Source organism: Mycteria americana, chromosome Z (genome assembly GCF_035582795.1).
Source record: "Mycteria americana isolate JAX WOST 10 ecotype Jacksonville Zoo and Gardens chromosome Z, USCA_MyAme_1.0, whole genome shotgun sequence".
Taxonomy (NCBI): Eukaryota; Metazoa; Chordata; class Aves; order Ciconiiformes; family Ciconiidae; genus Mycteria; species Mycteria americana.
Genome location: NC_134396.1, coordinates 62,601,429 through 62,628,990, shown reverse-complemented (window position 1 = coordinate 62,628,990; position 27,562 = coordinate 62,601,429). Strand labels below are relative to the sequence as shown.

The window sequence follows — 27,562 nt, the reverse complement described above, 5'->3', positions numbered from 1 at the left end:
GTCTCGCCGTGTTTAAAGCAGAGGCGAGTGGAAACAACTCTGCAATTCTTTCTTGCTGCCCAGGCTACAAGACTGAAACCAATATATTCAGTCAGCATTTTTTTTTTTTTTTACAGCATATGCCACACTCAACCTTGATCAGTCATTAATTATATAGCTAGAGGTAAACAGATTGGATATTTTTGCCTCTGGACAGAAAAGTCTCTTCAGTTCCAGGAGTTTCCTCTTCATGCAAGACATGACAGATTTCAAATACCATAACTTACATCCAGTCTTCTTATGAGGTAGGTGTTCTCATTCATGATGGGCACTCACACCCTTTTTGAGGAGTGAGGGTCCCTCTGGATCTTGAAGGAGGGGAAGGCTGCAGATTGCTGCAGGTGATCTCCAGGAGTGTGCTACTAGTGGGGGAATCATTCCCTGGACCCAGTGCATGTTGTTTTTAAGGAGACTCTCCCAACTTTGAATGTGGCACCACTTTTCTCCCCTACAAGAGGCCATTCTCTGTGGACAAAGACCTCCTGCTCCAAGGCAGAAGTATCTCCCAGTAGAAGAAACTTCCTGGAACAGATCCCAAGAATGCCTTAACACCAGAATCTCCTTCTGACTTGATACCTTGGAAAGATTTGTTGCTCCTCTCAAGTAATGACACCTCAGTACTTAAGCTTGTAGCATAAAAACACCCAGTACCAAAAAACTTCATAGGAATATTTGCTATGGTCGTTAAAACATTCCCTGTCTGGCAGTTGGATCTGGTGCTGTTCTGTCATGTACCTCACTGGTCCCAAAGTATCCTCTGACTTGTGTGGGGAGTCCAAATAGCCCACATCACCTCTGAGCTGTATTCCTTAAGGTAGGTGGAAATCCTGCCAAGGCAGTCAGGGATTGGTTTCTTGTTCCAGGTGTGCCACAGACTCATTCTGGACTTGATTGAAGAAGCAGCTCTTCAAGAAGATAAAGGTGATTTACATGGACAGGAAGATGGCAGCCTTCCTTTGAAATAACCTCAAGGTCTGAAACAGACAGGTTTGAATTAGCTTCACTTTCCACTTAAAGGCAAAAACCCAAATAGTTTCTCAAGTGGATTCCTGTGGTAAAGCTACATGTTAAATGTTTTGAGTAATATGATTAAACCCAGATTGGTGTAAATCTTTAGAATCCCATTATTGAATTAATTGGTGTTACTTTGTGGTTTTTAACATGGACTGTGCCTCTGTCACAATCATAGCTAAATGCAAAGTATAAGAGAACTCCATCACAAACACACTTAGTGCAACCTGAAAATGCAGTGCAAAACCTGAAAAAACAGAAGTGAGAGCCAGGATAAGAATAATGAAATAAGAGGTTGTTGCAGAGGCAGTTCTGCTGTGGTTTGAGAGTGACTCTTTATCGTTGCAGTGATCCTGCTAACTTTTCCCCCAATTCCAGATGAGCAGCTGACAGTGCCCAAGTGTAATCCCTATTAGGGCAGTTGTACATGGGGGGCAAACAAAAGAAAAAGACCAGTGCCATGCATATGTTTATATTGATTGTGAAACTTAGTGGTAGACACATGTATATAAAGATAACAACAGGGTGCCCATATCTGATAGTTTTTGTTAGGCAATTACATAATGCCACACTGCATGACATTGTGGTTTTAAATAAAATCCCTTACCAGAAAAGGCAGAGAGCATTTCTTAGTTTCTTACGAACGTGGTTACTCTCCAGATGACACTAAATCACCTTTTTACCTTATGTCAGTCTAAACAGAATATGCTTTTCCCTATAGAATAAGTTTGCTTTAGAAAGCTAATGTTTAAAATAAGGGGAAGCAGATCAATGAACTGCTCCATAAGGTGTGTCGGTCCTTCTTCTCTCTCTCCCCTCTCTGCCTGCCCACCCCAGATTATGCAGGTTAAACAGTTTGTGACAGTGTCAGTTTACTTTGCCTGTCTTTTCCTTGTTCATGTGGCTGCTTTGCTCATGGCTACCAGTGATTCCACTGTGGCTTAAGGAAAGATGGAAATGCAGGTACATACTCAACTATAACCTAGCTAAGATACCATCTCTCAGTCTCTTGCCTAAGAATTGATTCAGTTTGTTTAATTTGAATTCATTGTGCCTTCCACTGTATTTCCCTTGCTTACAATCCATATCTATCTGGAAGCAGATATTCACCTTCTGCTTTCTTAGATGTTATTACTACAAAGAAGACAGTCTCACGGAAATGAATAATGGACATGCTCCCGTATGATTTTTGTGTAAGTAAAGATAGTTCTTTCTCTACTAACCTCCTGTGTGCTTGGGCATTGTCTTATTGAGATCCTCTCAATTCCAAAGACTCCACTGTGCGTCTCCTGCCATTTACAAACTTGAAAACTCAGAAAGCAAAATAAGAGCTATGCACAGCATCTTGTTTGCCTTCATTGCACTCTGTTAGACTTTAAGCCAGAAAGTTCCCACTGAAGATGCTCGTTATTTAACAATTTGTCTATACTTCTCGATATCAGAAGTTGTCACAGCTCTGAGGAAAAAAACACAACAGCTGTCCTTGCATATTGCATTGAATACTTACAGCTGCTCCTAAAACAATGGCCAATTTAAAGGAAATATTAATAAAATTATTATCATGTGGCTTGGAAGAGTCGACAATGAAAGTGAAGGCCATTAAATTTGACTTTTAAGATGCAAAGGTGTGCTAAAGACATCACCCGAGGCTTTATCAGATGAATTAAGAGATGGGAGTTTTGAATAAGAAGGTGTATTGGGGCATGAGGCTGACTAGCTAGTCAGGTGCAGCAAGGCCACTGCTCCCATGTCTGCCTCTGTTTCCATGCTAATAAATGGGCAAAATTATGCTGACTTTTCTCTTGCTCAGTGTTTGGAAATCCTTCATGCAAAGTTCCACAATGAAAACTTAGAATTATTTACATAAGTCTTTTCATAAAAAGGCTCTGTGATTACTAATCTACAGTTACATACATAATATAGCACCTCTGAAACACAGACTAGGAATACAATAGATTATAGCACTGTACAACAGCAGGCGGAAAACTGAGATCTTTTTTTCCCAAAGTAAGCTCCTGAATTTTGTATGAAAAGTGTTACAGGATTCCTGTCCACATGGAGACTTAACATTAGGTAACTGCAGTAAACTGCATGGTATTCAGTTTACCTATAGTGCTTTAAAAATGATGAAGGACAGTCAGCCTGGGAGAAGTCAGATCTGTGGTTCCAGAAAGTCTAGATATTTCAGTCACAACCTGAGAGCATTAAACTGTTCCTCCTGGCTTAAAATGAACTTCTGCATATGGCGAGGTTCCATTCAATCCCATCGCATCATTTAGAGAAAAGTAAGTCCATACTGTTACTGAGCTTATACTAGTATGTGCCAGCATTTGTTGAGGTAAGAACTCCACAGTTAATATTTGCCAGCCTCTGTGATTCATACAAACACAGAAAGGCATTAAAAAAAAGAAAAATAATACACTTTGAATTCTTTTCCAGACAATCTTCATGATCCTTTTAACACCTCCTATAAGAGCACAACTGAACTTTCTCTACATACATCCACACCAGAGGAGAATACAGATTTGATTCACTTCAGTGGGAAAACCAGAAGAGCTTGACTAAAGAAATATAGACTGATGCTTTCTGGATAAATCTTTAAATATGCCTTAGATAAATATTTGCACCAAAAGCATTACGGTTGCTGCAGCTCTATTGAGTTTCTTAGCTAGTAATAGCAATATTGATTGTAGCTTCTCCTTTGACACATTGTTTATTATTTTAAAATATTTTAAAACAAATTATGCATGTTTCAATGGACTATTTTGTTTCATCCCATTCTATTTGGAAAACGGATATATCAAGTCTGAGCTAACTGCAACTTTGAACATTAGTTAGAACATGATACTTTGTCATGGTTAGCCCCAGCCGGGAACTAAGCACCACGCAGCCGCTTGCTCACTCCCGCCCCCCCCCCGGTGCGATGGGGGAGAGAATTGGAAGAGCAAGAGTAAGAAAACTCGAGGGTTGAAATAAAGACAGTTTAATAGGGAAAGCAAAAGCCACGCACGCAAGCAAAGCAAAGCAAGGAATTCATTCAGGAAAGCAGGGCTCCATCACACCTAACGGTTCCTTGGGAAGACAAACACCATCACTCCAAATGTCTCCTCTCCTCTCCTCTCCTCTCCTCTCCTCTCCTCTCCTCTCCTCTCCTCTCCTCTCCTCTCCTCTCCTCTCCTCTCCTCTCCTCTCCTCTCCTCTCCTCTCCTCTCCTCTCCTCTCCTCTCCTCTCCTCTCCTCTCCTCTCCTCTCCTCTCCTCTCCTCTCCTCTCCTCTCCTCTCCTCTCCTCTCCTCTCCTCTCCTCTCCTCTCCTCTCCTCTCCTCTCCTCTCCTCTCCTCTCCTCTCCTCTCCTCTCCTCTCCTCTCCTCTCCTCTCCTCTCCTCTCCTCTCCTCTCCTCTCCTCTCCTCTCCTCTCCTCTCCTTCTTCCCCAGCTTTATATACTGAGCATGGCATCATGTGGTATGGAATAGCCCTTTGGTCAGTTTGGATCAACTATCCTGGCTGTGCCCCTGGCAGAGCACGGGAAGCTGAAAAGTCCTTGCCTAGTGCAGCAACAACTAGAACATCTCTGTATTATCAACACTGTCTTCAGCACAAATCCAAAACATAGCCCCATACCAGCCACTATAAAGAAAATTAACTCTATCTCAGCTGAAACCAGGACATACTTGCATTTCATTTACCCTAATTTGTAATCTTGGCATGAACCGTAGAAAGATTTCCTGTCCTATCATTTGCAGAGGACAATGCATCTTTTCTCCATTGGTGTGGCCCTGCAAAGTACTGACCTACTGCCACCTCCACTCAGGTGTAAATGTATGAATGCTGGTCCCTCACAGGATCATATCTGTGTTATAATGGAATAAATTAAGGCCCCTTGTCCACAGCTGAATCTCCTGTATGCTCACAGATGCCTTTGATTAAAGGAGTAGGCTATGCAGCCCTGATTTCCATTGTGAAGCACTGTGTCACCCAAATAATCTGACTCCCTTCACATGACTAGATGTAACAGTGAATGTTCACATATAAGCACAAAAATAGCAAACAATAAACCAGCATACAGAACCAATAAACTAAGAGTTCCCTGCCCTTACTCTTTCCAAGCAGAATCCAAGTAGTTCTGGTGATTTTAGTGAGATTACTCATTCAGTGGAATGCAAATAATGACACAGAAAGAATGGCAGATTGTTTCATAATGATAACAGTCACAGACAGCAACAGAGGAGTGTTTTATTTTGGATAGATGTAATTAAACACTTAGAACCCACTCTACAAAAAAGAATTATTTTTTCAACAAGATTTCAAAAGTTGAGCTATTTGATACTAGGTAAAAGACACAATTCAATCCCTGCCACACAAATTTATAGTTTGCTAACTTCAATTGCTTAAGCTACTTGCAAGTTGCAAGTGAAAATTTATGTGAAACGTTACTGGTTTATTTTCATTGAGTTGTAGTACAATTTAGTCAATAAATAGCGTCTGAGATATTGTATAAATCCAATCTTGAAGGATTTCAATGTATTCTTTTGTGTGTGCCTTCAGAAGTGAGGAAAAATAACAGAGATGAAGACGACAGAAAAAGGAAAAGCTTGAGTGTAGACAGAATGGCATTACAAGTAAGAGGCTATGGAATAAAAAGTGGATCAAAAGGAGCCAAGAAAAAAGAGAAAGTAATACATTCAGAGAAGACAGGTCCCGGTAGGATCTTGAGAGCCTGTAGTCCTCAATGCTGGATCAGCTTTACTCACTTTCTACACATTTACTACCCATTTTTCATGGCAGCTATTTGTCTTTTTGTGCTTTAAAACCTCTAATGAAAGAGATTCTTCAACTTTCTCATGCAATTTATTACAGTGCTTAACTAACCTTGTGTAGAAAGTATTCCATAATTCCTAACTTTACATCCTTTTCATGCTCTATATAATGTTTCGCCTGGTAACCATATAAGTATTTTAAAAAGCAGAGCCTCAATGAATTCTAACTGAAGGGCTGGGTGATGAGAAAAGTCTGTAAAACAAACCATAATCAAATAACATGAAGGCTTGTTTGGTCTTTGTGAAAGAACAGAATATATAGTTCAATTTCTGGAAGTGCAAAGTAGGGGAGACTGAGCTTTTCAAGACCGTTGTAAGGCAGTAACATTCCTAACTTTCATTAGCAGCTAAATGCTCTAAAGTCTTAGTCACTGGTGCCTAAGATTTTGTCACAGGATGTGAGCAGATTAATCCAAAAGCCCATACAACATCCATTTGCATGTCTAAGTGGAATATTTTGAGTGAAAATATGGGTAACGATTTGACTCAAAATACGTCTTAACTAGATGGATAGTTAAGATAACTGATAAAATACATTAAATTGTGTAATATCGTTAGCTCAGTGGAAAAAGCTATTATTCACATTGGAAAAATGGATCATGGATGCAAGTATGAAACCATAATAAATGGATGCATGTATGAGAAGTCACAAGTTTTTATAATTCTTTTTTAGGAACAGAAAAGGTATTGGGAAAAAAAATATTTAATTGTGCACTGACAGCACCTTGTCAGGTTAGCTTCCTTATTTATTCTTTCCAATCAAGTGCTCGCTCTCATGTCTTTCTTCAGTGAGGCTTTGATCACAGAATAATACAGGGTGGAAGAAACCTCCAGAGGTCTCAAATCAAACCTTCGGCGTGAAGCAGATCCAGCTGGAGCAGGTTGCTCAGGATCCTGTCCAGCTGAGTTTTTAATGTTCATTGTTTTGACTATTCATTTTGAATATTCATTTGATGCAGCAAAGCGTGAAAGAAAACACTTTAAAATAGGTCCATATGATTATAAAACCAGAGAACTGGCAGCAAACCTGAGTGGCACATCCAATACCTATATCAGCTGGAACTTTTTAAAATAAGTAAGCAATTGTCTAGACTTCCAGTCGCCCTTGCTCATTCTGACTGAACAAACGTTATAAAATTCTGCTCTTGGGGGAGATTTCCTAGAACAAGAAGTTACCTTATTTCAGTGTGGAGTGAAACACTCATTTTTATTTTCCAGCCAAATAAATTTATTGCAAGAATACTGTTGTTTCATGTTTTATAAGAGTACAGAAAACCAGATGAAATAGTTGAATGTAATTATATTTCGCCCCAGAACAATAGCTTGAGAAATGTAGCTGCCTTTCATAACAGGGATTGTGGGTCCAACTTCTGGTAAGAGGTATGTTAAAGTCTCAGCCAGGAATTCTCTGCTTTAAAATTCCTGTTGGAGTACAGCCAGGCTTGTCACTCTTTTTTTCCTGAAGTTGGTTCTTAAGGCCAAGTCTATTTAAACAGACATTATCTTTTCTAATGTCCTGGCTGAAATCCTGGCCCTATTGAAGTTAATGACTAAATTCCCCTCACTTCAACAGAGGCACGTTTTCAGCATATATGTTTATAAAAAGTTTCTTTACAGTACCTCAAACATTTCCAGCCTTTTCCCACCTGCCTCTTGAGCCTCCCATAACTTATTACCATACACATAACCCTTCGGGCCACATCTTATAAACCTTTAAAGACACATTCAGAAGTCTTTTGCAGGTTTTTAATATTTTTAGTGCAAACCTAGGAAAACAAGGTTTGCACAGTCATGCTGCCTGTTCCTCTGCTTGTCCCGTTGTCTTTTAGCCCATATTTCAATTTCAGCCAAATCTGATGGAAACTAGAGGTCTCGCAGACATTACATCCACCAATTCAGTGCCGCTGCCCTGTGAGGTTAATGCTTCTGTTGATGGGGCTTTCCAACCAGCAGGCACTGGCGCCGACACACGGCCGGGCGTGCTCCATGCCTGACGAAGGGGAGTGAAACGGCCTGGGACGGGGGGAGAGTTTGCCCCGCCCGCCCAGGTAACAGGGAACCGGTTATTTGGGGAAGAGGGGAACGCAGCCAGTCGCTGCTAGCTCCGCGGCCTCTGGAACCATTCGCTGTAGGCTGCGGGCGTGACAGGGCCACGGCAGCTCCGCGGCCCGACCACCGGAAGGTGCTGACCCGCGCGCTGGCTGCGCGCTGCCGCGTGGGAACGAAAAGCCTCTGTGGGGCCTGGAGAGCCCGAGGAGTTTCGCGCACCCCACGCTTCAGCGGTACGGTTCCAATACGAGCGCTGACGGCACATGACGGAGCGGGAAGTACCGCCCCGGTGCCGTCCGCTAGGCACCGGTACGTCTTCAAAACTTTTAAATCCGAGGAGTTCAGCTACAACCCTCCCGACCGTTGCGGGGTGCTGCAACCCGTGAGGGAGGCGCCGCCGGTTTGCTTCTCGCCGCTTCCCCCCTAGGCCGCCACAGGTTTGCTCCGCCTTCACCCGGGACTGTGCGGGGGAGCTCCGGGCCCTCAGCGAGAGGAGCCCCGGCCGCCACCCTGCCCGCGCCGTGCCGTGCCGTGCCGTGGCGGGGCGAAGCGAAGCGGCGGCGCTTGGCCCCGCCGGGCTGCCGTCGGGGGGCGGGGCCGCAGCGGCAGCCATGGCGGCGCCCGTCGTTCCGGAGAGTGACAGGTACCGGCTGCGCTGGCGGCAGCGCCGCTCCCGCCCCTGCCCGCGCTCCCGCCGCCGCAGGGCAGAGCAGGGCAGGGTGGGTCGGGGGCAGGGCCTCGGCCTCGCCGCGGTGCCGGGGCGCGGCGGGGCCCGGGTCCCGCTGACCGCCTCCTCTCCTTCCGCGCAGCATCCGCAGGGCCGTGTCGCTGCTCAACGCCGTGGACCCGGGCCGGTTCCCGCGGCTCCTCTCCCGCCTTCTCCAGAAGCTGCACCTGAAGGTTGGCGGGGCGGGCGGCGGGGGGAGCCCGCAGGGGCCACGTTCAGTAGGCGGCGGTGCCCGCCGGGCGCGGCGTGGCGGAAGCGGCGGCTTAGCGTGCGCGGGAGCGGGGTTCGGCGGCCGCGGGCAGACACGGGGCCCAGCCGGGTCCCGCCGCGGCTGCGCTGCTGCAGGCGAAGCCGCAGAAATGGGTCTGCGGCGCGCGGTCGCGGTGTACCCGAAGCAGAGCGACCTGCCGAGGCCCGCTCCTTCCCCCCGCCCTCTTCCCTGCCGCCCTCCTGCCGCGTCCTGCCGGCAGCGTGGGCAGCCTGGCCTTCCCTGCGGTGGGGCGGGAAGGGAACAGAGCCGAGCCAGGAGCTCAGTCCCTCCTCTGTCCAGGTGCTACCGAGTCGTCTTTTTGGGACAGATGCGGCACTCTGTTTTGCTAAGGGACAATTACTTCCAAAAATTTTTTTTTAAGTATTTTTGGTCTTAAATGCATTCATTACTAATCGTTCAGCACTAGTTCAGGTGCATGAAATAAGAACCAGTAATGAATGGCAGAAGGTGGATGGCGTGAGAACCCGTAATGCTTGTTATAACCTGCTTCCATCGCCTCCAGGTGCTGGTGTCTCTGAGAACGCTTTTGGAGGAGACACAAGTTCCTTGGCTTTTTGCACAAACTCCGCTTTTAGCTTCGCAGGGGAAAGACTAAATGCATATATATTTTTTTTTTTCCCATTTCTGTATGTCCATTGACCAAAGGCATCTGCGGAATTGAGATTAAAAATAAATTCCATAACTTTTAGTGAATATTTTTGTCATCTTTACAGAAGGCTTTTTTTAATTGCAGAATAAATAATAAAAAATAAAGAAATAAAATCAGTAGTCAGTTTCATCACACAGTGGCAAAAAGTCAGGTGGAGACTAAATCTAACCTTGGCACTAAATATTGCAGGGGAAACTGTAAGAGAAATGCTAAAACAGGACTTATTTTGTTGAGTTTCTTTGTGTTTCAATGTCAGATTTTGTTTAGTCCCTTGTTCTGTGTTTAGAAAAATTTAAAAATATAGAATTTGTTTTGTATACACATATATATACGCAAACTAAACATTAAAATATTACAGATTAGGAGCAGCATGGATAGAAAATACAAGTGTATTAAAGGTCATAATTCTGAGACTATAAGGATTGTTTTGACTGATTCAATTGCAGATTTTATTCCTACCAAAATTACTAGTTTGGATGCTGCTGTTATTGCAGAGGGTTTTCTCAATTGTTTTGCATGGATATTAACTCACTGGTAACTGGGAAGTGTCAACAACCTTTTTTTTTTTTTTTTTAAACTACTCTATGGTAGTTTAGTAGCTCTTCACAATTTTAATTAGCGTTTACATGAGCTGGAATGGTCTTTTTAATTTAGCCCACTCAGTTGATCTCATGAATTGTTCAGCTGGCCTTTCCAAAGTATCTGACTCTAGGGCATGTTAAATTGCTGGAAACTTTAAGTAAACTTATTTGCCTTAACAAAGCAGATACTCAGAGGCCTGCCTTTCCTTCTAACAGCTAACGATTCAAATAATGTTTCCATTTTGATACTCTTGTTAAAGACATTGCAATCATTGAAATTTCTGTGTAATTGCCACACTTTGTTTATTCTGACAGTTCAATTGCTTTTTTGTGTAGCTTTGCAGTTTTGGATTACTAAGTGATCTAAATATGGTGTTTTGATGTCTGTTGCATAGATTTGTTAGTAAGTACATTTTGAAAGATGGTATTATCTGCATTTAAATTACTACTTAATTTGCTGTGGTATAATAAATATAACTGCCGTATTTTAAAGGTACAGCACATTCTCAGTAACCTTCAGTAATACAGTAGGCTATAGATTCAGTTCTGACTTTCAAAGTAAACATATGTTAGGTCTTTATTTCCTTTATAACAGCATGGGCAGTTTTCCAAAGAGTAGCCAGAGTGGAAGAAGCATATGTAACTAACTTCACTACAGTTTTGCCTTCTGTTTTCTTTGGGGTCTGATTCAAGTAAAGCTTTGTACTTTTCTTATTTTTATTTATAAAAGGTTGTTGGAGATGTTCTGATAGTTGAAAGAAAAATATTTCTTTAGTGTCTCTTGGGTGCAAAGAGACAACATTTTCTTGTGATGTATTTCAAGTAATCCTGATAAATTCTCACATGATACTGTTGGCTTTTAATTTTGATTTTCAGTGAGAGGAATTACATTGTATTTTTCTGTTGGAAAAGACCTTTACTTTGTTATTTCTATTTAGAAACAACTGGACAGCCACTTTGTTTATAAAAATGGGGAGAAAGTTTTTGTTGTGACAAGTATGTTCTTGGTCGCTAAATGGAATGTTAGGACTAACCATTTTTGTGCTTCAGGCTGAAAGTAGCTTCAGTGAAGAGGAGGAAGAAAAACTTCAAATAGCTTTTTCGTTGGAAAAGCAGGATCTTCATCTAGTTCTTGAAATGATATCATTCATTTTGGAACAGGTACCTTGTTTCTATCCTTAAGAATTTATAAATATATATCTGTTTTTTAATCTGATTGTAGATTTGAAAAATATAAAAGTCAAGTTAAAAAGGAATTAGTGAAAACATGTAACTGTAGTCTATTATGTATGTTTGGAGGCATGATTTTATTGCTTTTGTTTGCATGCCTTCCTAATTTGGATTGGAGTCATTGCATTTGTGGAGTGAGTTTCCAGCTAATGTAAATATAGGTGGTGGAAGTGAGCTCTGCATGACTCCAAGAGAAGTGTTGATAATTATGAGATACAGTCTTTCCTCTTATTCATTGTAAGCAAGCCAGCCATGCATTTTTTTTAATTCCTGTAAGGAAAATATTAGATGGCATTATTGAGCACTGCTTAAGTTACATGATGTGTCAGTTAAGGAAAATTTTCATGCACAGAAGCAGTCTGTACTTAGATGAAGTGGCGCATCTGATGTAGCTCCAGTGTCTGAATGAGTAGGTGACTGAATGGTGTAGAGCTAAATATCTTGTAAACAGAGAAGGTTTTCTGGTTCTACAGTCTACCACTACTGACTCTGGGAAGCCAATGTATTACTTGGTAAATATGGTAACTTTCTTGGAAATTGTCACAGCCACGACATTATCCATCCATTTCATGAAAGTATGGTAATGTAGTCTGCGCAGAGGGCATGCATACTGATGGTCTGTTGTGGGATTTGAATCTTGTCCTTTCTTACACATGTCAGTTTATGATTAGTTCACTTAGTTAACACATTCCACAGCATTAGAAAGAAAACAAACAAACAGTGCTCCCCATGGCTCCTATCCACTGAGAAATCAAAACAAGACCTGAGGTCACATCCAGACTGGAAGTTTGAATTTTCATCTCAATCAAACAGCAAACTTACCTGTTTTATTGCGTGGTCTTAATTTCATCAGACTGCTTCATTTATATGATGATTATTGAAGATGAACAGAAAAAGCGGTTCAGTCTCCTGTAGGACTTACTTCTTTTGCATTTAAAAAAAAAAAGGGAAGGATATTAATATCTGCCCAAAGAGGAATATGTGTTGTATGAGGACTCTTTTTTTGTGTTCCTGCTGATAGCTACGCTTCTCAGAGTAGCTGCTTGTTCTGTCAGAGCATAACTTTTTTTAACAACCCTTTGGTCTGTGGACACATTCTAGGTAATAAGACTACTGCATGGTCTTTGCTGCATGTGTTGTTTCTTTTTTCTTTTTTTTTTCCCCACCCTGGTGCTGATGGAATCCTGTTTGGAAAGTGGAGACCAGCATACTATATAGAGTGTTTACCACAAAAATTGATGCTAACAGGGAGGTTATATCTAACTCACCTTCTTTGGCAAACTGTTCCTGTCTTTTCAGAATATTACCTTGTAGTTCAGGCTTGCTTGAACAGTGTGAATTTCGAAAAGTTGTTCTTTCTTCACAGTCACAGTTGACTTCAAAGCCTAGGTTTTTTTCAGTGATAGCTGCTTCGGTGTTATGTACAGTGGAAACATATACATATACTCAGATCTAGCTTGTATATGCATTTTTTCATAGTTTGTCTATCTTGAGAAGAGTAATTTGTAATATTGCATTTTGAGATACAACTGAGATAGTTATACTTTTCTATCTTCTCAGTCAGAAGGTTAAGATGAACAGGGTGCTTGCAGTCCCACAGTAGTGTTGCTACTAAAAGTCCTGGGTGAACATGGTGGCCATCTGTGGTAGAATATATCTGGCACAACTTGTAGAGCAGTACTCGACAACAGCAGTTATTTTTCCTTTTAACAGGCAGTCTATCATAATTTGAAGCCTGCTTCATTGCAACAACAGCTGCAAAGCATTCACCTGGATGAAGACAAAGCTGAAGCATTTGTCAGTGCGTGGGCGGCTGCAGGTCAAGATACCATTGAAAAGTTCAGGCAGAGGGTGTTGACCCCTCAGAAGGTAATGTTTTTTTCTAAGAGAGAATAAAGCTGTGTAGGTTTGTTTTAAAGCAAGGAGTTTAAACTAAGATACAAAGTTTGTGACAAGCCAAGGGTACTGTAAAATAAAAAGGGTACTTATTAGGTAGTAGATAAATGTGATTGGGGCAGTGGAGTTCCATTGTCTTAAAGAGATGTTACATGTTAGCTGAGCTGCTGTAACTGTTGGAACCTGACTATATGTGCACTGTTAGCAATATAAAGTAATGCAACCTACATACGCTTTGGAGATGTTTGTGAACATGCTTTACAATAGGGCAAGGGTAGAATGTGCTCATGAACACTTGCAGTCGTTTACCTCATAGATTTAGCTCAACAACCTTAATGCGTATCTGAGCTCCTGCCATCTTTAGTTTTGTAAGCTGGTTGGATCATGCATTTTGTGAGATACTCATTACGATTTTGAGGTACTTTTTTACGATGGCATAATAATCTTGCTTCATATGTGCCTGTTTCCAGTTAAAACTTTGGTACCTGCTGTGGAAGTCTCGTGTCTTTAGGCATAAACATCTACATCTATGAAAAGGTATAATAACATCCTTCTGTTGATTCATAATAAGCCTTCAGCTGCATTAGAAGATGTATACAGAACACTGTCAGTGACAGCCAGGATCAAATAGTTCAAAAGAGTTGTGGAACACTGACTCAGTTATTCTCACTTTATTTTTATCATTGCTGTATATCTTGTTGGGATAAGATTCAGTTTGTTACTTTATGATTTGGTTAGTAAAATATACATATCAAACAAATTTTATATATAAGGTACACATGGCACACTGACAGCAATAGAACAACATAATTTATACCAGCAGGTTTACACCTAAATAAACCTAGAATTTTATTTAGGTGTAAAATGCACATTTTGAGAAGGTGAGCTAGTCTGTGGAGCAGACTAAAGATATTCAGAATTTCATCACAGATGATTTTTCCAAAGTATTTAAACTTGATCCTTTATAAAACTGGGTAATTTTAGACACAAAACTTGTAGAATTTCCCTGTGTAAAATTATAGTAACTCACGAACCTGATCAAGTAAATGACTGATAATGTAAGTATGCAAAAAAAAATTTGAGTTGAATGAGACATTTTGGGCTTCTGTATCTTTGAGATAATATTTACCAATGCCAAGCATACAAGTCCCAAAGTTTAAATGGTCAGCTATACAGTGACTATGTAGGCAAGTATGACTGTCCATTGAAGGAGGCGAGTAGTTTGAAAAACAAGTGAAATCACGGAAGGTTATAGGCTAACTTTTCAGAACACAGCATATGCATGCAGAATGGAAGTCAATTCTGAAGATACCCTACAAAGCAGCTGTCAGAGAACTTTCTTCAGGCAGACTATGCCCTAATACATATTTTACTGCTGGGTCTTCAGCATATGAGAGACTAATAAAAACACCTTTGATCCTCTTTTATTTGGAGCTTGTACCATACACACCTGTGGTCCTTCTGTGACCTAGCTGGGGGATGACATTGCTCTGTTTCTTGTCTGCAGTTTTGTGAGCCCTACAACATACAGTGCTGCTGGTGTACGCTGCGGTTTTGGAGATTCTTCGTGACTTGACCGTGATCTCATATAATGGAATGGCATTTTGCTAGTATATTACATCCCATATAAAGCAGTTTTAAACTGGCATTTGTAATTAAGCTTGCAGAAAAGCAACTGCCAAAATATCATAGTGCAAATTACTTGTTTTTTAGCCTGAAAGCAGGTTTAAATATAGGTTTGTGCCTCTATGTATACTTAAAGCATTGTTTCACCCCCTTTTTTCTTTTCTTTTCCTAGCCTAGATGACAAATTGAGTATCAGTGTGAGTGAGTGTAGACTCTAAGGCGAGATTTGAGTTTGAACTTGAATTTACTTTCTCAGTTTGTTTTGAAAACATCTTAATCCTGTAGACTTTAGTTGGGTGAAAAAGTTCAAGAGAACTTTTCCTTAACCCAAAGCCTCAATTCACAGAACTAATTGCTAAATAAAGTATTTATTCTGCTAAGAAGGCACACAGAGGTAAAATATTTTAAAAATTGCATGGGATAATGGAAGAAGAACTTTCCATCTCCTTATAATCTTGTGAACCTCCTTGTAATGTCTTATGAGTGCAGTAGGTGTCTGCATGATCCCTTCATTATTTCCTTCTATATTCTATAAGTAATTGAGTATCAGCACATATTTGCTGTATCATCTTTCTATGCCTTGAGAAATAGTGGGCAAGATATTCTCTTGTGATACATTGCTATAGTAGCCAACTTGCTGTAAACTTTGATCAACACCTTGAATTAAAGTTAAAAAAAGTTAAAATCCTGAAAAATGCTTAGGCCAGAGTGCTAGCTTCTTAGATTAGATTTACAATTTAGGTTTTTAGATTGATTTAGAGATTATATTAACTTCTTTCTTTGTAAAAAGAGATGTGTATCCAATTATTAATACTCTCTGCAACATGTATATATGGTTATAACACTTAAAGCAATTAACCCTATAAATGTGCCCTGTACCCTGTATAGGTACTTCTTTACATGGCCATGTGTAAGTTAATGATTTGCGCTGTTCACTTCTCTCACAGAAGCAATATTGGGTACATAAAAAGAATATGACTGTTCCATTGTCATAATTGTCAGCAACATAATCACAGAATGGTTGAGGTTGGAAGGGACCTCTGGAGGTCATCTGGTCCAGCCTCTCTGCTCAAGCAGGACAACCTAGAGTCAGTTGCCCAGGACTGTGTCCCGACAGCGTTTGAACATCTCAAAGGATGGAGACTCTACCACCTTCCTGGGCAACCTGATGCCAGTGCTTGGTCACCCTGAAAGTGCAAAAGGTTTTTCCTGTGTTCAGGCAGAGCCTCTTGTGATTCAGTTTGTGCCCGTTGCCTCTTGTCCTGTCACTGGGCACTGCTGAAAAGAGCCTGGCTCTGTCCTCCTTGCGCATTCCCTTCAGGTATTTATGCACATTGATGAGATCCCACCCCTGAGCCCTCTCTTCTTCAGGCTGAAAAGTCCCAGCTCTCTCAGCCTTTCCTCATATGTGAGGTGCTCCACTCCATCATCTTTGTGGCCCTTTGCTGGACTCTCTCCAGTATATCCATGTCTCTCTTGTACTAGAGACCCCAGAACTGGTAATAGTACTCCGGATGTGGCCTCACTATTGCTGACCAGAGGGGAAGGATCACCTCCCTCAGCCTGCTGGCAATACACCTCTTAATGCAGCCCTAGATCCCATTAGCCTTCTTTACTGTAAGGACACATTGTTGGCTCATGCTCAACTTCGTGTCCAGCAGGACCCCCAGGTCCTTTTTCGCAAAGCTGCTTTCCAGCTGGGTGGCCCCCAGCATGTACTGATGCATGGGGTTGTTCTTCCCCAGGTGCAGGACGTTGCACCTGGGGTGCAGGACCTTGTTGAACTTCATGAGGTTCTTGTCAGCCCATTTCTCCAGTCTGTCCGGGTCCCTCTGGCTGGCAGCACAACTCTCTGGTATATCAGTCAGTTCTCCTGGTTTTGTGTCATCTGCAAACTTGCTGAAGGGTACACTCAGTCCCATCATCCAGATTATTAATGAAGATTTTGAACAGGACTGGACCCAATATTTGCCCCTGGGGTACACTGCTAGTTATGGTCTCCAACTAGACTTTGTTCCTTTGATCACCACCCTCTGGGCATGGCCATTCAGCCAGTTTTCTATCCACCTCTCTGTCTGCATTGTCAGCATACCTCAACAGGTTGTCTATGAGGATCTTACGGGACGCAATGTCAAAGGCCTTCCTGAAGTCCAGGTAGACCCTGGGCACTGCCCTCACATTGTCTACCAAGCCAGTCATTTCATTGTAGAAGTTTATCAGTTGGTCAAGCATGACTTCCCCATTGTGAATCAATGCTGACTACTTCAAGTCACCTTCTTGTTCTTCATGTGTCTGGAATTGGTTTCCAGGATTAGTTGTTCGATCATCTTGCTAGGGACTGAGGTGAGGCTGACTGGCCTTTAGTTCTCTGGGTCCTCCTTCTTGAAGATAGGAGTGACATTTGCTTTTCTGAGGAATCCTGAGGTTTGGTGTTTGGTGGGGGGTTTTGGATTTTTTTTTTGGTTTGGATAGTTGGGGTTTTTTTTAAGACTCTTCATTTATTCATGCTCTGTGTATAGTTGAAGTTGCATTCATAATGATGCTTTTTTTTGTCAAGTGTACCTTGTAGTTTTGTTAGTGATTCAGATTCCAGAAATACCAGAGTTACTGTACTGGGTCAGAAAATCTGTTCATTGTGTGTGTCCTGTCTTTGGCATCTTGGATGGAAGCATAGGGGTGGAATCCTCTGGTTAACCTGTCTGATGAAAACTTCTGCCTCACCTCATGACTTGGAAATTGTCTTGTACCCTCAAAGATGATTGTTTATAACTTGTGAAATATCCTACTTGATGAACCTGGAGGTTTCAGTCTGTGTACTTGCCTGATTTCTGATTTTCTGCCACTTGAGGGAAAGGTGGTATGTATGGATGTTTTTTAAAAACAGTATATCCATTATCTTTTGATTTTAACATATATCCCCTTTTTTATTATGAGAAATACTAAAGAAGAGTGTGGTCTTTCTTGTTTTTATTTTAAGCTACATAGTCTGTGATGTCTCACTGTCATTCCATGGAAGCTTCCATTTGTCATCCTTCATGTTATCTGTCTCTGACATATTTCTGCTATATTTTGGAAGACACTAATGTGAATAGAGTATGATATGGGTTTGCCTGGAATATTAATATTATATGTGGTGGCTTTATAATAAGGGTCGGTCTCAGGGGTCTGGACTGGGACCAACACTATTTAATGTCTTTATCGGTGACATAGTGGGATTGAGTGTGCCCTCAGCAAGTTTGTGGATGACACCAAGCTCAGTGGTGCAGCTGATTTGCTAGAGGGAAGGGATGCCATCCAGAGGGACCTGGACAACCTGGAGAAGTGGGCCTGTGTGAACCTCATGAGGTTCAACAAGGCCAAGCGCAAGGTCCTGCTCCTGGCTCGGGGCAATCCACAGTATCAATACAGACTTGGGGATAAATGGACTGAGAGCAGCCCCGCAGAGAAGGACTTGGGGATACCGGTGGACAAAAAATCGGACATGAGTCAGCAATGTGCACTTGCAGCCCAGAAAGCCAATGGCGTCCTGGGTTCTATAAAAAGAAGGGTGGCCAGCAGGTCGAGGGAGGTGATTCTGCCCCTCTACGCTGCTCTGGTGAGACCTCAGCTGGAGTACTGCATCCAGCTCTGGGGCCCTCAGCACAGGAAAGACATGGAGCTGTTGGAGCGGGTCCAGAGAAGGGCCATGAAAATGATGAAAGGGCTGGAACACCTCTGCTATGAGGAAAGGCTGGGAGAGTTGGGGTTGTTCATTCAGCCTGGAGAAAAGAAGGCTCTGGGGAGACTTTATTGCAGCTGTTCAGTGCTTAAAGGGGGCATACAAGAAAGATGGAGAGAGACTTTTTACTTTTTACCTCTAGTGGCAGGACAAGAGGCAATGATTTTAAACTGAAGTAGGGCACGTTTAGGTTGGATATAAAGAAGAAATTTTTTATGATGAGGGTGGTGAGACACTGGAAGAGGTTGCCCAGAGAAGCTGCGCATGCCCCATCATTGGAAGTGTTCAAGGTCAGGTTGGATGGGGCTTTGAGCAATGCGATCTAGTTACAGATGTCCCTGCCAATGGCAGGGGGGTTGGACTAGCTGATCTTCAAAGGTCCCTTCCAACCCAAACCATTATACGATTTTCTGAATACAGATTTTTTTTCTTTCATACTCTTTTAAAAATACATACGGGCTTTTTGGTTGTCACTGCATATTTGGTAGGGGCTTTTACTTGCCTGCTCAGGTGGCGTGCAGACTACATATTAATTTAGAATTCAGAGTACGTATGAATATTTCATGCTTTCGCTTGCCATGTGCTTTTTTTATACACTTACCAACTCTGAATTTTCTTTATAACGGCTTTAGTGGGTGTGTGCATGGGATTGCTCATCTGAATCTGAGTGCAGAATCAGGGTCATGATTAGTATTACTGAGATCCTGATAGTTCTGTTCCAGCATGAGAGGGTGTTCAGGGAAACCGTGTACAAGATAGTTTGCAATGTAACTAAGAAAGATCTAATTGGAATTTTATCTTCGTTTTAAAGTGTTTTACTGAAATCCAAGTGGCAAAATAATTCTGAGTCTCTCCTGGCATCTGGTACTTAGAAGCAGTGTATTTTGGAGGTACTGAAATGCTGCCACTAAGTGTTTTCTGTAGTGTACACAAGAAGGACCAGGCACTAATCTTTCATTTCTGATTTAAGACAACATAAAATGGTTGACAGTTTTCTTTTTTTACTTAAAGGTAAGGTTTGCATATCATGCAAACATTGGAACCTTTGGGCAGATTGAAGGAAGAACTGAGGATTGATTAACTTAATGCCAAAACTAGTGGGTGTCCAGGATTATTATTATTTCATAATATTATTAATTAATTGGGCTCATTGCTGTTTTTGAGAGAGTAGGCCACTGCATCTTTTGGCTTGCAGTAGTGCTCAGGTTTGGACTCCACAGCACTAGTTCTTATGAGAAGTAATTTCTTAGAGATATTTCGCTTGCATTGACACGTTATTTCTCTTAAACCAGATTCTCTTCTTGCCTGCAAACTACAACTTGGTAAAAACTAGTGTTCTGTGTTCTGGGTCTGACAGTTCTATGCAAGAGATGTAGGTGGCAATGCGCTGGCTGATAGCTTCATTAGGGTGACAAGCCAAATTGAGTTTTTTAGAGGAACAGAACAAGTATTTCCCAGAATACTGATTAGATGAAGTTGTCTGTGGCATATTGAACACTACTGCTAATTGTTAGAGGAAAAAATGTTCTTTTTTGAACACAGGTCTTCAAAATTTTTTTGGTGCAGACTGCTTAGTTGATAGGACGTTATTGTCTTGAGAAATGAATAAAAATGTAGAGTTAAACTAAAGCTGTGCTATTTAATAGTATTTATTTTCTCACTTCATCTTTTCATTTTTCTTCACTGAACTATAGGCAGTCTTCAGCTGCACAGGGTTATTAATTATGTATATTCTCCTGTTGCATTAATTGGTTCTTTGAATCTTTACTTGTATGGCAATCCCTTTATTATATTATTTCTGCTGTATAATACAATCCCAGTCAATTAGAATGATAGTATTTGTATCAGTTTTTTCTTTGAATGCGTTCTTAATTTGGCCTCTAGAATGACAGGCCAGTGATAATAGTCTGGTATCAATCTGATCTAGTTTTTAAGTGTTTAGTTTAAGGGGTTTAAGTTTAGAAATCAGGACACATATTGATTGGATTAAAATGTATTTTTTCCTCTCTGCGAAGAAGAGCTAGCTTTTTAGTAGGGTTCACTCTGAATTGTCATAGCAATTTTTCATCAATTCAGTTGCTTTTCTCCCCCTCTCCCTATATTATGTTCTCTGTACATTTTTTGGTACTCTGTGTAAATCTGTTTTAAAGGCAGGTCAAGCGAAACGCCTCATAGCTTTCTTGTTTTGGAAAACTATTCAGGGTATCTTTAAAATATATATAATAAAAAATATGAGAGTCCTGTGTTGCCAAGCAGGAGAAGTTTTTTATAGCCTTCAGACAGCATTACTTAATATAATGATGCGTGGGAATGCAACTAGTGAAATTGCGTACCTAAAATTCTTGACAGAGCTGTCAATTCTGTATCTTGACTGGCTGTTTGAAGCCATATGGGAAAAACTCTTAAAGTAGTTTTCTCAGAAACTGGCCTTCTTGCTAAGGGGTGTATATGTAATGTGAATATGCTAAATTCCCTCTTCTAAACGCTGGCAAATGTACAGAGATACTCTGAAACACATGCATCCTATGGTGGTTATGACAAAAAAAGAAAAGAATTGGCGTGGGGTGTGTGTGTGTGTGTGTGTGTTGTGGGGGAAAACTTCTTTCCGATATCAGAAGAAATGCAAAATAAGGAGGAATACAGTTCAAACAGAAAGATTCTTTCAGTTTCTTGTTAGTGTCTGATCCACTAGTCATTCTTACAGTGACAAACAGAGGTCACAAAGACCGTGTCATATGTATGGGCATTGTCACAATGAATTGTGAACCAACTTGCATTATATGATGCTATCACAGACAGTGGCAAAGGGAACACAAATGGTGAAAGATGTAAAGACAGCACAACTGGGTCTGTTTAATCTTCCACTCGCCCAGCTTTGTTAGTAGGTGTATTAATTGTTTACAATTTTTAGGTACTACTTCTTGAGGATTTTTTAATAAGTTTCTTCCTATCCTTCTTACCCTCATCTGTCTTCTACCAAGAAAGTATAAATGATAAAGGTTGGAGGAAGGTACATTTTGAAAATGTTTAAAAACATCTGAAACATTTCTTCTGTTTCTACATGCAAAATAGCATCTTTTAAGGTTATAAAAGAGTACCATGCTTATCTTGTGTAACTTCCTGTGTAATACAAACTGTAGTTTTTCTTCAATATGTACAAGAGCTTTTGAAACAGGGGTCTGGTTGTGATTTCAAGGCTTGAAATGACAGGTAATTTCTGGGGTATTTTTTATGGTTAATAAAAATGTGTGCCTTATCTCTAATTAAAATCTGTCTAACTTCATCTTCCCACTGTTGGATCTTGCTATATATTCTTCTGCTAGATAAAAGAGCAGTCAACTATGACTTTTCCATATAAGTGCTCATAGACTGGTGCATATTTTTACTGCAACTCTGTGCCCACAAATTTCCCAGAGAGACAGAGCACAACACCACTGCTACCTTTTGCACAAAGTGAATCCCTAAATACTAGGGTTTTGGAAACTTGAATGCTGTTTTTAATGTTTGTCATACAGTTCCTTTCTGTTCGCTTTCAAGCTAGCTGCTTATCAGTTAAAATACGTGTAAAGATGAAAACCTGCAGTAACTTCAATTAGGGAAAAGTCTTTTGAAGTTGTTGCTTCTTAGCACTATTCTTGCTCTACCCATTTCATGTCACATTATTTTTTCTGTTTCCTCCCTTTTGAAGTACACTGGTACTTTTTGCTGTGTGTCTTTTCCTTTTTTAAGTTCAAAGATTAGAGATGTGAGGGGGTTTGGTTTGAATATTGAACGAAGAAGTCTGAAAATATCACTTTTCCTGGCATATGTGCTAAGTAGGGTTTGTTGAAGAGAAATAGGACTTTATCCCTGCAGACAAAAATGGGAAGTCAGAGGAAATTAACCCTCCAGGAGAGAGCCAATCTTGGATGAAGAATCTAGTTCATCTTACGTATTCACCAAATAAGATAGCTTTGGGTACATCATTAGTGCAGACTTCCCTTTTAGAGTTAAATCTCAGTCTCTTTTTCTATTTTTAATACGCTCTTAATATTCAAATCCTCTCTGAGAGGTGACGGAGTTACTGGCTTTTTGTCTTGCTCGTCTTGCTTTTTCCTAGCATAAATTAGAAGCTGAAACTCCCAGTTTACAAGCTAAAACACTTACTGCTCCTAACTTTTATTTTTTTTCCTGCCTCCTAAAGGTACTGATATCGTTGGGAAATATCCTTTGGGAATTGTGTTCTATTTGGTCAGTCTTTTTACAGGATTTTGTAAATTCACCGTCGGTCTGCCTGACCCAATGCAAACCTTTCCTTGCCCTTATGTTACAACTACCACTATTTCTAGTTAGAGACAATCATAGCATGTGCTACTACTTCAGAGCCTATAAGACTGATCTTGTCTACTGGTAAAAAACCATGATTGCTGCTTGCCTTTTTGTTTTATTTTATTTGTCTGTTTGCTGATGGTCTTGCAGTATTTGTGAGATTAAGGCAGAATCGGATTTGACATTGCATTCTAGTATTGCGACTAGATAAGATCCATCCAATGATTCTTATTTTCTTATGACTACATGACTAAGATACATTGCAAAACTATCATTAAGGTTGCAAAGTCTGGTCTTAAAATTTAGTAAGAGGCACTGCAGTTGACTGTGCAACCTCTGCTTAACATGGCTGTGCATATGTGTTATGACCGTCTTTAATTACAGACTTTCATACTTTAAAAAAAAAAAAAAAAACAAACAATCCTATTATGCTGACTTTGTTTTATGGATGGGTGCATGTACCTAAGATTTTATTGATAGTTACATACCATTTTTGTGGTACCTGCTCTTGAGTCTTGGGTTTAATTTGAAGATTTGCCTAGTACTGCCAGCTGAAGATGCTGATCATTCAATTTGTGACTCGTATCTCTGGATAAAAATTGAGTCTTACAGATTTTAAATCTGCCATTGAAGGGTACTTTTCACTGAAACCACCAAATGCCTCAGTAATCTATTTATAAAATGGGGATACTGAATTGTATTGAAGTTGAATATGTTTGTACAGTATGGGGACAGATTTTGAAATACTGTATACCATCAGGTTTTTCCATTGGTATTCAAAATGTGGTAGAGGACTGTAGTCAGAAACAACCAATGTGAAAATCCAGCTGTTTCACTGCAGACTTCCTCACCCATGGAGCAGTTGTTACAGTGAGGCCTGCTGAAGAGAAGCTGCACCATCCAGAACTTCCTTCAAAGATATTCATGCCACCTTAATACAACTGAAGTCAGTAGCAACAATAGAGAATAGAAATCAGGGTGTTTATGCAGTCATCTCCCGTGCCCCCAGTGCTAGAGTTTCCCATCAGTAGGAAACTGGTGTTTGATCTGGGGCTTATCTTAAAGGAAACACTCTCTTCCTAATTACAGAATATTTCTATGATGAAGACCCTACCTGTGATGAGTGGCAAATTGTGCCTGTTGCTCATTGCCTTCCCCTTAAAAATGTGCAGCATTTTTCTGTTTTAATATTTGTTTGCTGTATTGAGTATACTTCTGGCTTCATCCTGCTGGTGTCTCCTCTGCACTAACATTCTTTTCTTAAGCAGGCAGGGAGAGTTATTGAAGGAGTTAAGTCAGACATGTTTTGTCATCCTTCTCTTGGGCTCTTACCTAAATTATTTTCATCATCACAGCAGGCAAAATTGACATTTTCATGTCTAATTTGGAGTTTTGATTCTGCAGTGCTGAGTGTGCTGATGGAGAGTGGAATTGGCATCTTAGGCTGTACATTTTAGAAAGCAGACTTAATGTTTGGCTATAGTTTTATGTTGGTGTGATTACACAGGTCTGAAGTTAGAGTACTGCGTTGTAGACCAATGCTTTTCTTAACATGTAATACACCTTTAGTCCTCTCCCATCCATACAAAACTGATAGTTAATTTGTTAAAACCATATATACATGTTGCAGTACTTTCTTTAAATGGAAGGTATACATTTATGTAACTAAGACTTAGCACATTTTATCTAATTTGATTGTTGAGCTATGAGGGGAGGGGACCCCCAGACTTTAAAATGTGAGTATTCTGACTTTCTTTTTCTGCAATGAAATGAGGGTTACTTGATCTTCATGGAGGAACTATAGGAGTTACTCGTTCAGGAATCAAACTGAGTGAAAGGATAGCCATACTCATTTTCCTCTGGGTTATTTGGTTAGAACAACTGAAATAAGTGTATTGAAAGTGAGAGATCTGCACCAGAAAAATTCTTATGTTATAGATTATTTATTTCCTCAAAATATTCTGTTAGTTGGAAAACATTCTTTAATGTTTTGTATCAGTGTATATATACTATTGTAATAATATGAGAAAAAGATTGCTGAAGATGTCTTTCATATCCTATTATCTCTCACTTCACTGTGTGTAACATCTTCAATGAGAGTAATACTATGGACAGCCTAAATTACATGAACAGCTCTTTTCAGATTGTTCCAGGAAGTGTTTTCAACTTTAAAGGTGTACTATTCCTCTCAAACTAGAGAGGAAAAATAGCTAAAATGAGTGAGTTACTATCCGAGTTAAAAATACAACATTCTGATTTCATTTGTTAAAACAGCATTTACTTTTCCTCTTTCTGTAATTGTATCCTTTGAGGGCAGGATAGGTTCCTTTCTGAGGTACATGTGGGCAGAGACATCAAGTTGTTTATTCTCCTCATTACTGCAACAGCCACATCATATAGTGCACTTTCTGAATTTGTCAGGCTCCATCTTTAAAGTATCTAATAGTATTTGCTCACACTGGTGCTATTTGGGAGTAGTTCTTGAGCCTTATTTCTCCAGCTATCATAAATCTACTTCCTCAGGAATGGACTGAAGGCTGGGTTTTGTCCCCCTATTAGACACTCTCCTATAGTGTTAGTTACTCGGTCTTAACACTATAATAGTAGATGTTTAGATTTTGGAATCTTAAGTTATCAATATTTACTTTAGACTGTGAATTAAAGTAGCCTTTTAACTAAGTGAGCACTCCAGCATTGAAGTAGTGAAGCTGAACTTATTTCCAAGGGTAGTTGCTGTGTGTAAGCTGATGCAATGCTCTTACAGACATACCACATTTGGTAGAAATAGATGAGGAGAGTGTAACTCTGAAAAATAGTGCCATTACACTTGCATTTTATTTTGGGTTTTTTTTTTTTACAGAAAAAGCTTTATAGAAACAAGCATTTTTTTTTTCTCAGAATATGAAAGGCATAATCTCATGTGCAGTAACATTTAAGTTATCGCAAATACCAGTCATTTTGAACTGAATGGCCTCTCAAAATAAGGATTGAAGTATTAAATGGGTGGGCCTATATACCAGTGGAGCATGAAACTAATTTCTGTATTATGTTAACCGTCGTACTTTAACTGAAATAGTTTGTTAGGCTTCTGCCTAACAGAAGACTGTTTTCTGTGGTACCTGTAAAGAATGAGTCAGTAAGAAGTTCTTTTTGGCATTCTACTTCTATTACGCAGTTTTTAAAAACCTCACAAAAATGAAGTCAATTACACAGCTTCAGCCTGTCCTCAAATTAATCAGACTGCCTGTGAAGGAAAGTAACTATAGATGCACTTAAACTACCGTGAAGTGGTTCTTTGAGTATTGACTCAAAGTCAGGAGGCTTGGATGTTATTCTCAGCTATGCGAGTCTAAACCAACATTCTGTGCCATAGGAAGCTGCTGGCAACCAAGAACAGGGATGTCCATATTAATCGAGTCCTTCAGCACCACCAATACCACAAGAGGTAGTACTATTAGAAGCACTCCGTTATGTGCCAAGATTTGAATTTTCAGGAGGGATCTTAAGATTTATTTTCAGCTGTGCTCAACTTAGTAATGTCACTAGAGGCCAATTTGACTGAACTGATACATGCATTATGAACTAGATGAGTAAGATTTAGTATCATACTATAATTTCCTTAGTACACATTGTTCTTCTCAATATTCACAACATGTGACCTAGTTATTCTAAAGGTTACTCTTACTGGCTTTTAATTCTGACTGTGGGCCTCAAGCTCAGTTTGCATTAAAATTCTCATTGCTCATGTTGGAAAGCTTCAACAGCCCCTTAGCAACATCAGGGTAATGAAAACCTTTTGCTCTCTAAAAAGGCACATGTTGTTGGAGGGGTTTGTGTGGGGACAAACTAAACCATAACCCATTGGCAATGGGAGAAATACCCAATTGAAATAATACAATGGAAAAATTGTATTATATAGTTGATTTTCAAACATTACCAAGTGTAGTGGTAATGTTACCACTTTTTTTTTTTTACCAATTACTTTTTGGCAATACTGAAAACATTTGTTGTAATAGTAGTAGTAGACTTCACAAATTGCATATGCTAGTTTGCTTATGCTATGTGTTCCTTTCCCATCCAGGGCTTTCATAAGCTTTTTTTCCCCCATAAACCTAAAAGTACAGAACACTGCTACTAACTTAGAATTGCTTCTGCACTCTCTGCCCATCAGACTTGTTAACAAGTGTTCAGCCCAGAAGTCTGTTTTTCTCACTTTTTAGACTTCAAGATGAAACTCGAATTTGGAGAATTCTTTTTCTTGCACTTTGCTAAATGCTAATCAGCATTTCTCTGTCTCCCTGTAGAAATGCATACAGTCATTTGTTTGTCTGAGAGGCTAATAATGGATATGCCAGTATCTTCATAATCTTTCCTGTAGCCAGTTTATCTATAGTGGCTTGTTAAATAATATTTAACCTATAATGCTGATTAATTGCATTTGCCCACAAGTATGCGTTTGGAATAGAATATAATTATTCTCTCATTAACTGAAGACTGATTTTATGTTTTAGTATTACACAGAAGTGAAGTACATAATATTCTATTTAGGGAAAGCTAGGTGTTCTGAAAGCAGCAAATCTTACCAAGAAAGTGGAGTGCAGGAATCTGAGTGAAATAATTAGATCTTCGTAATATGGTAA

At 40.2% G+C, this 27,562-nt stretch overlaps 1 protein-coding gene across 2 annotated transcripts in view; it reads left to right on the top strand.

The window, feature by feature from the left end:
* The first annotated feature begins 8,076 nt into the window (after positions 1-8,076).
* The window catches only part of COMMD10 (COMM domain containing 10), a 111,698-nt gene continuing 92,212 nt past the window's right edge, over positions 8,077-27,562 (top strand). For both annotated transcript variants that reach the window (XM_075527238.1, XM_075527237.1), the window contains exons 1-4: positions 8,077-8,559; positions 8,726-8,816; positions 11,195-11,305; positions 13,088-13,243. In XM_075527238.1, coding sequence (XP_075383353.1) covers positions 8,528-8,559; positions 8,726-8,816; positions 11,195-11,305; positions 13,088-13,243 — 390 coding nt within the window. In that variant the 5' untranslated portion in view covers positions 8,077-8,527. The remainder of the gene's footprint in view (positions 8,560-8,725; positions 8,817-11,194; positions 11,306-13,087; positions 13,244-27,562) is intronic.